At 50.4% G+C, this 12,518-nt stretch overlaps 1 protein-coding gene across 3 annotated transcripts in view; it reads right to left on the reverse strand.

The window, feature by feature from the left end:
• Window positions 1–9,331: 9,331 nt before the first annotated feature.
• The window catches only part of TRAPPC9 (trafficking protein particle complex subunit 9), a 509,122-nt gene continuing 505,935 nt past the window's right edge, over window positions 9,332–12,518 (reverse strand). For all 3 annotated transcript variants that reach the window (XM_027077960.1, XM_027132545.1, XM_027077959.1), the window contains 2 exons: window positions 10,762–10,982; window positions 9,332–10,105 (listed from right to left, as the gene is read on the reverse strand). In XM_027077960.1, the coding sequence (XP_026933761.1) occupies window positions 9,938–10,105; window positions 10,762–10,982 (389 nt within the window). In that variant the 3' untranslated portion in view covers window positions 9,332–9,937. The remainder of the gene's footprint in view (window positions 10,106–10,761; window positions 10,983–12,518) is intronic.

The raw sequence follows: 12,518 nt of genomic DNA on the forward strand, positions 1-12,518 counted from the left end.
TTGAGTTATTTGTAGTGATGTGGATAGACCTAGAGTCTGTCATACAGAGTGAATTAAGTCAGAAAGAGAAAAACAAATACTGTATGCTAACACATATATATGGAATTAAAAAAAAAGGGTCATGAAGAACCTAGGGGCAAGATGGGAGTAAAGATACAGACCTACTAGAGAACAGACTTGAGTACACGGGAGGGGGAAGGGTAAGCTGGGACAAAGTGAGAGAGTGGCATGGACATATATACACTACCAAATGTAAAATACATAGCTAGTGGGAAGCAGCTGCATAGCACAGGGAGATCAGCTCGGTGCTTTGTGACCACCTAGAGGGGTGGGATAGGAGGGTGGGAGGCAGGGAGACGCAAGAGGGAAGAGATATGGGAATATATGTATATTCCCATCAGTGTATAGCTGATTCACTTTGTTATAAAACAGAAACTAACACAGTGTAGTTATACACTACACTAAATCAGTGTATAGCTGATCACTTTGTTATAAAACAGAAACTAACACACCATTGTAAAGCAATTATACTCCAATAAAGATGTTAAAAAAAATTTAAAAAGTACCCTAAAAAAAAGAATAATGTTTTCTGTATGTATACTTTTAATAGATATCCTTTTATTAGGTTAAAGAAACTCTTCTAGACCTAGATTACTAAGAGGTTTTTGCGGGGTTTTGGAGTTTTTTTGAAAGTCATAAGAGGATGTTGACTCTTATCAAAGACTTTTCCCACATCTGTAAGAATGATATGATTTTTCTTCTTTAATTTGTTAGAGGGGTGGATTCATTACTACCTTTTCCAATTTAAAACCAACCTTGTATTCTCTGAATAAATACAGCTTGATTATAGTATTCTTTTTTTTTTTTTGCTGTGAAAAATAATTTTTATAACATCTTTATTGGAGTATAATTGCTTTACAATGTCGTGTTAGTTTCTGCTGTATAACAAAATGAATCAGTTATATGTATACATATATCCCCATATCCCCTCACTCTTGCGTCTCCCTCCCACCCTCCCTATCCCACCCCTTTAGGTAGTCACAAAGCACTGAGTTGATCTCCCTGTGCTATGCAGCTGCTTCCCACTAGCTGTCTATTTTACATTTGGTAGTGTATATATGTCCATCCCACTCTTTCACTTTGTCCCAGCTTCCCCTTACCCCTCCCCGCGTCCTCAAGTCCATTCTCTACGTCTGCGTCTTTATTCCTGTCCTGTCCCTAGTTTCAACACAACCATTTTTTTTTTAAGATCCCATTATATGTGTCAGCATACAGTATTTGTTTTTCTCTTTCTGACTTACTTCACTCTGTATGACAGACTCTAGGTCCATCCACCTCACTACAAATAACTCAATTTCATTTCTTTTTATGGCTGAGTAATATTCCATTGTATATATGTGCCACATCTTCTTTATCCATTCATCCGTCAATGGACACTTAGGTTGCTTCCATGTCCTGGCTATCGTAAATAGTGCTGCAATGAACATTGTGGTACATGTCTCTTTTGGAATTATGGTTTTCTCAGGATATATGCCCAGTAGTGGGATTGCTGGGTCGTATGGTAATTCTATTTTTAGTTTTTTAAGGAACCTCCATACTGTTCTCCATAGCGGCTGTACCAATTTACATTCCCACCAACAGGGCAAGAGGGTTCCCTTTTCACCACACCCTCTCCAGCATCTATTGTTTGCAGATTTTTTGATGATGGCCATTCTGAGAGGTGTGATGTGATACCTTGTGGTTTGGGGGTTATTTTTTTTTTGACATCTTTACTGGAGTATAATTGCTTTACAGTTTTGTGTTAGTTTCTGCTGTATAACAAAGTGAATCGGCTATATGCATACATATATCCCCATATCCCCTCTCTCTTGCGTCTCCCTCTCACCTTCCTTATCCCACCCCTCTAGGTGGTCGCAAAGCACCGAGCTGATCTCCCTGATGAATGGATAGAGAAGATGTGGCACATATATACAATGGAATATTACTCAGCCTCATTGTGGTTTTGATTTGCATTTTTCTCTAACGATTAGTGATGCTGATCACCCTTTCAAGATGAAGCAACTGACAAAGGATTAATCTCCAAAATATACGAGCAGCTCATGCTGCTCAATATCAAAAAAACAAACAACCCCATCCAAAAATGGGCAGAAGACCTAAACAGACATTTCTCCAAAGAAGACACACAGATTGCCAGCAAACACTTGATGATGGTATTCTTTTACACGTTATCACTGAATCTGTTTGCTAACATTTAGATTCAAATTTTTTGCATCTACGTTGATGCAAAATTTTAGGATTTAGCCTAAAATTTTCTTTTCTTCTGCTGTGTTTGTTAGATCTTGATATCAAGGTTATACCAGCCTCATAAAATATACCTGAGTGTTTCACCTCTTTTCCCATGTTCAGAAATATTTTCTGTAGCATTAGAATTTTTTGTTCCTTGAATTAGAATTCACTGGTAAAAAACCATCCGGGCCTGGGGTTTTCTTTTTGAAAAGATTTTTAACTACAGATTTGATTGCTTTAATGGTTTTAGGATTATTCATCCTATTTATTACCAGAAATTTTAACTATTATATTTACTAGAAAACGTATATTTCATTTACATTTTCAAGTTTATTGTTACGAATTTCTTCATCATTTCCTCTTATAACAGTCTCCTATTATTGTCTGCAGTATCCGACGTCCCCTCTTTACTTGTAGTGTGGCTATCTGTGCCTTTTCTTTTTTCTTTATTAATCTACTCAGAGGTTTCTCAATTTTATTAGCCTTTTCAAGAAACAACCTTTGGCTTTTTGTTACTGTGTGTCTCTTTCCTATTTTATTAATTTACAATCTTATCTTTATTATATTCTTCTGTTTTCTTTGATTTCTTATGCCATCTTTTTTAGCTCCTGGAGATGGTGCTTTGTTCATTAACTTTCCCACTTTCTTCTTTTGAATATAAGCATTTAAGTTTATAAAACCTTCTTCTAAATATTGATTTATGTGCATCACACAAGTTCTGATATACTTTTATTAATTGTTCAATTTCAGTATTTCCTACTTTCCATGGTTACTTCCTCTCTCAACTCTGAGTTACCTGTAAGTGTTTACTAGATTCCAAATACATGAAAATTTTATAATCATCTTTTTCTCATTTCTAAGTTAAGAATATTGGGTTCAGATAATGCATCTGTAGGATAACAGTCCTTCAACTACTTACTGGGCCATAAAGCAAATCTTTAACATATGCCCTTGATAAAAATGACTTTCTAAGCTGCCGAGTATTCTATATAAATCCATTAAATCAAATTTAATGACGGAATTTTACAAATCTTGTATGTCTTTAACAATTTTTGTCTTCTCGATCTTTTAGTTACTGCGAGAGGTTTATTTCTCCTTTTAGTTCTACCAAGTTCTTCTTTATGTATTGAAGGCAGTATTATTGGTTGCATACATATTTGGAGTTATTATAGGCTTCCTGATGTTATTACTTTTATCATGATGTTATTGTTTTTATTTCTTAATTTATTTTTTGCTTTAGACTTACTTTTAATTAGGATTTTTCTGGTACATTTTTTCCAACACTTCATTTCAACCTACTATATCCTTAGGTTGTAGTGTCTCTTATAAATATCATAAACATGATTTTGTGGGTTTTCTCTAGTCTTCTATGTGGGATATTTAGCTTAATTTACTCTAAGTATGATATGCTTGATTTCTACAACTCATTTTATAACCACTTCTAGGTGTTACTTAATTGCTCTGTGCCTCATTTTTTTCACCTGTAATGTGGGGATAATACCACTATGGTTGTCATTTTCTTCTATTTGTTCTGTCATTAGCATTTATTTCTTTGGTCATTTTCTTTCCTTTCTTTCCTACTTTTTGATTGAATAATTAACTTTCCTTATTCCATTTTTTTGGAGCATCTAGATTAGAAGTTGTTCATGTTATTTCTCATTTTCTTAGTGCTTATCCCAGAAATGGACACTTCCATAAACAAAGCACCAAAGTTTAAGTCTAAATTACTCAATATCTTTACCCTCCTCCTGAACCTTTAAAATTGAAATTGAAGCATTTTAGAATACTTTAATTCCAATCATCCCCTTACCAACACTTATGTGTTATTTTGCTATATGTCAATTCTGTTTTAATAATTATTACTATACAGTAAATGTTTGTTTAGATTTACCTGCATGTGTACCACTCAGTCTGTTGTTACTTCTTCCTCGCATCTCTGACTTTCTATCTGGCATCAATTTCTTTCTGCCTGAGATTCATTCTTCAGAACTCCCTTCCATGAGGTTTTGGGGGTGGAACCCCTGTTTTTTGTTTATATGAAAATATAACCATTTCATCTACTGAAGAAGATTTGCAGCACTCAGCACATTCTCCGAGACTATACCACCGACTTCTGGACTTTGTTTTTGCCGATGGAAAGTCAGCTGTCAATCAATTTGCCACTTCTTTGAAGGTAATCTGTCTTTGCTTTCCAGCTCCTTTTAAATCATCCCTTTGTATCTGGTCCTTGAAATTGTATTATGACGTGTCTATTGTGTCTTTTAAGTGTTATGCTACTTGGAATTTATCAGGCTTGTTAAAATATGTGGACTTTTGTCTTTATCAGTTCTGAGAAGTTCTCAGTCATTATCCCTTCGAATACTGCCTTTTCTCTATTCTCTTTACCCACTTCTCCAGGAACTTGATTAGATGTATGAGAGAGTGTCTCACTCTGTCCTCTGTGTTTAAGTCTCATATTTTTTGGTCTTTCTGGGCTGCATTTTTTTCCTTAACATCTTCAGCTCTATCTTTCATTCACTGGTTCTCCCCCAAGCTGGGTTTAATCTGCTTTTCAACCTATTTGTTAAGTATTTAATTTCAGCTCTATTTTCCAATTATGGGAGTTCCACGTGATTATTTTATGATGTTCTAGGTCTTTACCCATTTTAATCTTCTTCTTCGTTTCTCAAAACATATAAAGCACACGTATCTTGTAGTCTATGTCTGATAAAGCCAATGTCCGATTCCTTTTCAAGCCCAAGTTTGCTGCTTCTGTTTCTTCTGGCTCTCACACATGATGCATGGTTTCCTTGTGTATATAATGACTTTCTTTCTTTCGAAACTCTGAATTATTCATTTTCCTCGTAGAAACCCTTGGAGCTTGGGACAAGAGTAGATTCCTCCAGAAAGGATGCATTTACTTCTGTAAGACGTCTGGTATGTGGTGGTAGGGGTGTGTATATTTAGGGTCATTTTCAAATTAATGAATGACTTGAAGTTTGGGGGCGGATTTCAGGGAGTGTGCCTTGGGACTGCAGATTCAAGGGAGGGCCAATGTGGGTTGGAATCAAAGGGTTGAGACAGAGAAGTTTTATTTCCACTCTCTAAGTATGGTAGGCCTCCCAAGTTATTGGGGAGTGGCCTTCTATTAGACTTCCCACCTGATGGGTCCTAGGATTTGTCTTCCTCCTTCCTGTTTTGTGAGACTGCAAAAAACTGATGCTCCTGCTTTGGCAAAAACCCTCAAAATGAAAGTTGGCATCAGTTCACTGCTTGCCTTTTTGGATTCTGCCTACACAGGTACTGGACTATTTCTTACTCCCCTGCCAGCTTTGTGGATGCACTCACAAATGTGTTTTTACATAATTACCATCATTTTTAGTTATTTTCAATAGGAGCTTAGTCTGGGCTCCTACTCCTTCATGTTGACACCCTCTTTTGATCTTTACTTATTATTTGTCGTAATCCCTTAAGACATTGCTCAGAGGCCCCAGGAGCCAGGTGATCACATGCACCTCACTCTCTTCTCTGCTTACTGGGACCAGGCTGGCTCTTAAGACATCTAATGACAGTGGCTTCTGGGCTCACAGGCCTCATCCGACACCGGCATCTTTTGAAACCATCCACAGTTCCAGCTTTTGCTTGACTACAAAGAGTCACAGAGCTCACTCCTTTGTCAGACAATCCCTTTACCATTTGAGCATTTGTGTTAGAAATACCTGCCTTGTATTATTTCATGTTACCTAATAAATTAACCTGTGCAGGGGTCTAATGGGAAACAGCAATATCCCTTGTTAAGCTTCCCAGGGGAATGGTGGAATTCCAGGCACACGCCGGGGATGTGGATGGGAGCACACGGGCGACGGGAGGGGTACGAGGAGGGAACCAGTATTCACGAGGAGTTGCCCTCATGTGTAGGAATGTTGAGGAGATCAAACCAAACTCTTAGCGTAAACTGCCCATGAAATAAGTATTTTTATCTCCATTTATTCGGATGAAAAGAAATCGAGTCTTAAGTGACATGTCTGAGGTCGCAGAGTTGACCTGTGGCTGGGTTGGAGTTCAGTTCCTCAGACCCCCTCCCATGGATCTGGGCTCTGCTTGGTGAATTTCGGATGACAAGAGTGTGATGGCTGGGTGATTACGGGGTCATTGCAGGCCTGTCCTGGCCAAAGGGAACAGTGTCAGGAGGCAAAACCAAGCCAGCTCAGCTAGTGAAATGAAAAGGACAGTCTATTCTGGGCTTAGCCTCCTCTGGCCTTGGGAGGGAGGAGGGTTCCAGACACAGCAGCTGCAGGACTGTTGTGCTCAGGAGCCGACAGCACGGGACCTGAAGGACCAGGACGCTGAGCTGTCACCCAGACACCTGCGCCTGGGTTCTCTGCCTCGACCACACACCTCCACGCTGGAACCATCCAGCCATGCCAACGCCAACAGTAACACCCCTGCTCTACATGGCTCCTGGGCTCCCGCTGACCCTTTGAGAAAGCTCCAAATGCTCACAGCCCACACAGGGCTGTCCTTGGGCCGGATGCAGTTCATCTCCTCTACCGTGGGGGGCACTCGGGACACAGGCCTCATGTGGGTCACCTTTCAGGGTGCCTGGGTTAGTTCCAACACCCCCTCCCCCAAGAAGCCCTTTGAGACTTCTCTCTCGGTGCATTCAGTAACTTCTCTGGCAACTGTTGTATTTGTTTTGGAAACTATAAAACACATGGGGTTCCCATGACCCCCTCCTCAGGTTTGATAATTTGCTAGAACAGCTCACAGAACTCAGGAAAACACTTTACTTACGGCTTATGCTGACCAGTTGATTATAAATGACGTTATAAAGGATACAGACGAATGGCCAGATGAAGAGGTGCCCAGGGTGAGGTCCGGGAGGATCCTGGGTGCAGGAACTTCTGTCCCCGTGGAGTTGGGATGCACGACCTCCAGCTTGTGGGTGTGTTCACCAACCAGGAAGCTCTCCACACCCCACAGCTGAGGGAATTCTACGGGGGCTTCATCTTGCAGGCATGATCAATTAACTCAATTTCCAGTCCCTCTCCGCTCCCCGGAGGATGAGGGTGGGAGAGAGAGGCCCAAGCTTCTAGTCATGCTGGGCCTTTCTGGCGACCAGCCCCCATCCTGAAGCCGTCTAGGAGCCCACCCAGAGCCGCCTTTTTTCGAACAAAAGATGCTCCTGTCACCCAGGAAATTCCAAGGGATGAAACAGCTCTGTCAGGAACTGAGGGCAGAGACCAAATACCTACTGTGTTACACTCAACCAGTCCCAGAAAACGGCTGTGGACGAGCCCTCACTCTCAGCCCCCAAGATTCCTTGCAATATCCAGCATCCCCGGGGCTCCCAAGGCTGGCATCTGACCTGTTCAGGTCCGAGAACAGCTGGCATGGCAGGACGGAACCCCCGAGGGGTGGGGGACACACAGGCCAGCTCTCGCCGCTGGTAGGAGGAGTCTGAAGCTGTGTTCTCACTCCCCGCAAGTTCCCCGAGGATTTCAGCCCAGGGGCCCGAGAATGCTTCCGCCCCGGCTCGTCCCCGCCCCTGACCCCTCACTCCCCCGCGGGGGACCCCCCATCTCCCAGATGAACTTGTGCTCAGATTCAGGGTTTGCTATGGGGCACTCAAACGAAGACCGTCCCTGGGCCAGCCTCTGCGAGGAACCAGGTGTGTGCGCCCTGGGCAGAAGGGAGGGCGGCTAAGGGCAGGGCTCTGGGAGAAGCAAGGTCCGCAAGGGTGGAGGCCGATGGAGTGGGGGGCACGGGCCACCCCAGGCCACGTGGCAGCTCGTGCAGTTTGAATAAGCACCCCCTGCCCAACCCAGGCGACACAGCCCCACGAGGGGCAAGACGGCTCTGGCCCTCGCTCGAAGCAGCCTGCACGGCCACGGGTGGCAGCCTGGCCCACGAGGCCTGGACTCGGGCCCTGAGAGCCTGCGAGGGACCTTACGCATCGTCAGAGAGGTGGAGTGTGGGAGAAGGCGGCTCCTCCCAGGTGTCTCCTGGGGTGACCCCGCCAGGGCAGAGGGATTCTGCGCAGCCGCCTCTGGCTCTGTGCTCCGGGCACCTGGAGACCCAGTCCCCCAGGCCCTGTGGTGGGGCAGTGCCCCAGGGCCCAGAGGGCTTGAGGACCACACAGCAGGGCGAAGTCCCGGCACTGGGAGGCGTGTCAGAAACACGTGCAGCCCATGTGAGGCGGGCCTGGGAAGTTCTTCGCTGCCCTGAGCCCAGAGCTTTCGTTGAGATGTTTTCTAATCGGGGTGTGCCGGTACGCGTGGAAGGGCACCCATCTCTGAAGCCGTGGGGTGCCCACGGGCCATGCGCCCCAGGCCCATGGCAGCTCGCTCACTGCCCATCCTCCTCTGTCCCTGGGTGTGGGCTGGCCATGTGCCTGCTGCCCGGGGGCCTCGTTTAAATGGGGTGACCCGGGAGCCTTGGACACGTCCGGCTTCACCGCACCCTGCTCTGTGCCTTGGGACCCTCGCCCTCTCTCTGGCCCCAGAACTCTGCTCAGCAGGTGGAGTTTACTAGACAGGGCCTGAGGATGCCTGGGCAGAGGTTCAGAGGTGGTCTGAACCTCCAGGGCTGGGAGTGAGGCTGCAGGGGGGCAGCAGGTTAGGCGACCCAGAGAGGAGGGAGCAGGGGCGAGGCAGCCCTCGCGGTGGGTGGGTAGGTGGGTCCGAGGGCGGCTGCAGGATGCCCACCTCCAATCTGCACCTCGACTTCTGGACACCTGTGTCACCCCCAAACATCTTCCCGAGTGTGTGTGGACCTCAGGAGAGAAAGTGAGAGGCCGAGATGGCCAGAGCCATTGCGGGGGCTGAGGACCATGGTGTAGGACTCGAGGCGGTGCTCTGAGAGGGGCGGCATAGAGGCCTAAAGAGCACACACAGGGGAGGGGCCTGGGGGGGCCACAGGCACAGACAGACACAGGCCCAACCCTGCTGGCCACCAGCCGTGTGTGCTGTGTGGGTTCGTGCGAGTCCCTACCTGCGCCGGGGTCTGACGAGCTGGCGGGCGGCCCCCTGACCACACTGGACAAGCAGAGGCAGGGATGCAGGTGGACCAGCAGAGAAGTGAGGCAGGCCCTTTATTGGAGAATCTGTCAGCGACACGCAGACGCACACAGGCCGTGGCCCCCCACAGCCCAGCCTGGAACCAGCCCAGGGGCCAGAACAGCTGGCACAGGTGACTGTCTACCCACCGGGGGCAGGTGGCTCCTCTTGGGGTCAACCACGGTGCCACCTCTCCTGGCTGGGCTGCCTCGGGGCCCCGGGGAGAAGAGCCAGCCCTCGGGGGATTCCAAGGGCCGAGGGGGCCGAGGGAGGTTCCCCAGACCCACCCCAGCTGTGCCCCTCCCTCACGCTCACCTCTTCTTCCTGCTGTCTGGGCTGTGAACCCTAGGTCACAGGAACAGGTGCAGGGACCCAGGGCCACACTTTGGGGCTTGGTTAGCATTCACCCTAGCAGCGGCCTCTTGCAGGGGAGCCCTGATGGCCAGTGTGGGAAGGGGCACGGCTGCCAAGTCTGGGTGCCCCTGCAAAGCCCAGAGAGGACGGTGCAGGTAGGAGGGGAGGGGAGGGGTGGGAGGAGTGGACAGGAGTTGCAGCGAAGGCCTGTCCCCTGCCCGGGGGGCCCTCTCGTCATCTCTCCCCGCCGGAACAGCGGCTCAGGCTTGGGCCCCCAGGGCGCGCACGTGCACGCTGGGCAGGCGGAACCAGGAGGGCGGCAGCCCCTTGCTGGAGCTGTCCTCGTGGAAGCGGATGCGGAGGAAGAAGTCGCCCGTGCAGAGGAACAGAAGGGTCCCAAGGCAGGCTGACTGGCCCGACGGCCGCACCTGAGGGGAGGAGGGGCATCAGCTGGGAGCAGCGCGGACCCCCAGAGCCTCCAGGAGAGCCTGAACCTACCTAGATACAGAGGCGGGGGCGGGGGTGGGGGCGGGCGGGCCCCCAGGACTTGCTCCCGTGGCCCTCCAGGGCTTCCCTGCTGTGCTGCCCCGGCGAGTCACTGCACCTCTCCAGGCCTCAGCTCCTATCCTAGGATGGCGCTAATCACACTTCCCTCCCTGGGCCGTTTGGGGGTCAGGGAGTGTGGGGAGCGTTTGGGGCAAAGGCGCCATCTCAACAGGTAAGTGGAGCTTGAGGACTGTGCCTTGTGACCCCATCAGTCCCTCTGGGCCTGCGTGCAGCGGCCGCGAGCAGGGAGGAGCCGGCCACGTGGGGCAGGGCAGCGGTGCCAGGGGCACAGAGATCTGACGCTGTCTTGCCGCTCCCCCAGCACACTCGTCTCAGCTCCTTAACAACCCTCGGGGCCAGTATCCCCATCCTAGCTCTGCTCCTGGGACTCAGGTACAGAGACGTGAACTTGTCTGAGGTCTCAGGGCGAGTCAGGGGAACGAGGGTCAACGCAGTGAGGCCGCCACGTCTACCAACCCCTAAGTCTGCCACTGGGGGAGGGGTGGGACAGGGGACAGTGACCGGGGGCTACACGCACCTTGTCCAGGTAGAAGGTGCCGGAGCCCACGAAGGAGACGGCATGGCGCAGGTCGTAGGTGTGCACGCCGTTCTGGTGGTCCTGGAAGGGCACCACGCCGAGGGCGAAGGGCCCCACGCTGCGCGGGCTCCGGTTGGTCAGCCTCACCTCCAGGCGCACGGGGTCGCCCACCCGGCAGGCCGCCGCCTCGCGGTCACAGGGCTGTCCGTCCACCAGCACATCTGCGAGGGACATGGGGCATGAGGCTGTCAGGGCACCGCCCAGCCGGCCTCCCTCCCTCCATTCATTCATTCATTTCCCGCTCCTTCACCCACCAAGGCTGCCTCCTGGAAAACAGAGGAAGGGCCCCGGTTCCTGCTCTCCCGACGTGCAGGCCAGCGGAGACAGGCGTCGGGGCCGGAGCTGTACCCCAGGGGGGTCTGTGCCACGCTGGAGAGGCCGAGAGGGCCCCAGGGTCACTGGGGGGTCCTGAAGGGCCTCCTAGCTGCCCCCACCTGGAAGGGCTGAGCTCTGGTCTGGACCCCAGGGGCTCCTGCAGGTGGAGGCCAGCCAGGGGAGGGGCTGAGAACTGGCGGGGACTGTGCACAGGCCGGGGCCGAGGACTGTTGTGTCACCTGCAGACCGCCCCGCCCAGACTGCCGCAGTGAGGGCCGGGGTGGCTCTGGGCACCACGGAGGCGGGACGCTAGCTGGGGGAAGGTCTGGGAGTCACGGAGCAGGGCGCGCGCCCGCCAGGCAGGGAACAGGGAATGGGCAGCAGCAAGGGGGTGGGGTGATGGGGCAGGTCGACTGGAGAGGCTGTGCTGTGACCCCCACTCTGCTCAGACCACCAGACGTCCCAGCAGGACGGCGGGGTGGGTAGGCTGGGGGACCCGCCTTCAAGCATGGGTGCAAGGCAGAGGCTGCCATTTGAGAGTGACAAGTGTCCTTAAAAGAGGCAGAAGAGGAGAAAACGGACTCAGCGGGGAGCCCAGAGCCCAGAGGCAGCCCTCTGTCTGTGAAGACAGAGGCAGAGGCTGCAGTGATGCAGCCGCGGCTCCAGGAGCTGGGAGAGGCGGGGGGGATCCTCCCCCAGAGCGCTGCCCACACCTTGAATTCAGACCTCCAGCCTCCAGGACAGTGAGAGTCAGTCCAGCCCTGTTGCCTCGAGGCCCCCAGTCTGTGCTGATTTGCTACGGCAGTGCCGCATGCTGATACGGTCAGGAAGGGTCCTTCCTGACACCCGAAGGTCACCGGCTTGCTGATCCGGCCATGGAGGCCAGGGAAGGGGGTCCTAGACCTGCAGTGGGACTTCACACCACACGGTACTGGCCGTGGGGCTACCGAGCGCCGACCCTGAGCCCTGGCCTCGTCACATCTGCAGGCCCAGGAGTAATGATGTGACAGTGTCACCTGTGTACTTCCTCACACCTGCCCACCTCGCTGTTTAGGGACTCGTCACGTGTGTCTCAACCTTGACCCCGCCATTACCAGCATCCCGCAGTGGAGGCTAGTCGGGGACAGCCCCTGGGTCACTGCCACTGCTCCTGACACCAGGCAACTGCACGGAAGACCCTCCTGCCCAACAGCTATGGGGCCTCGGTGCCCACGGGAGGAGGCCAGCGCCTCACTGGGGTTCCTGGAAGGCACGGCTCTGGAGAGTGGCCAGCACTGGACGGGCCATGCAGACCCTCCCTCCAAGGCAGCAGCACATCCAGGACTCGGAGTGAAAGTGTGTGTGTGTGTGTGTGTGTGTGTGTGTGTGTGTGTGTGTGTGTG

Source organism: Aethalodelphis obliquidens, unplaced genomic scaffold (genome assembly GCF_003676395.1).
Source record: "Aethalodelphis obliquidens isolate GAN/ISIS:26980383/991018 unplaced genomic scaffold, ASM367639v1 scaffold41, whole genome shotgun sequence".
Lineage (NCBI taxonomy): Eukaryota > Metazoa > Chordata > Mammalia > Artiodactyla > Delphinidae > Aethalodelphis > Aethalodelphis obliquidens.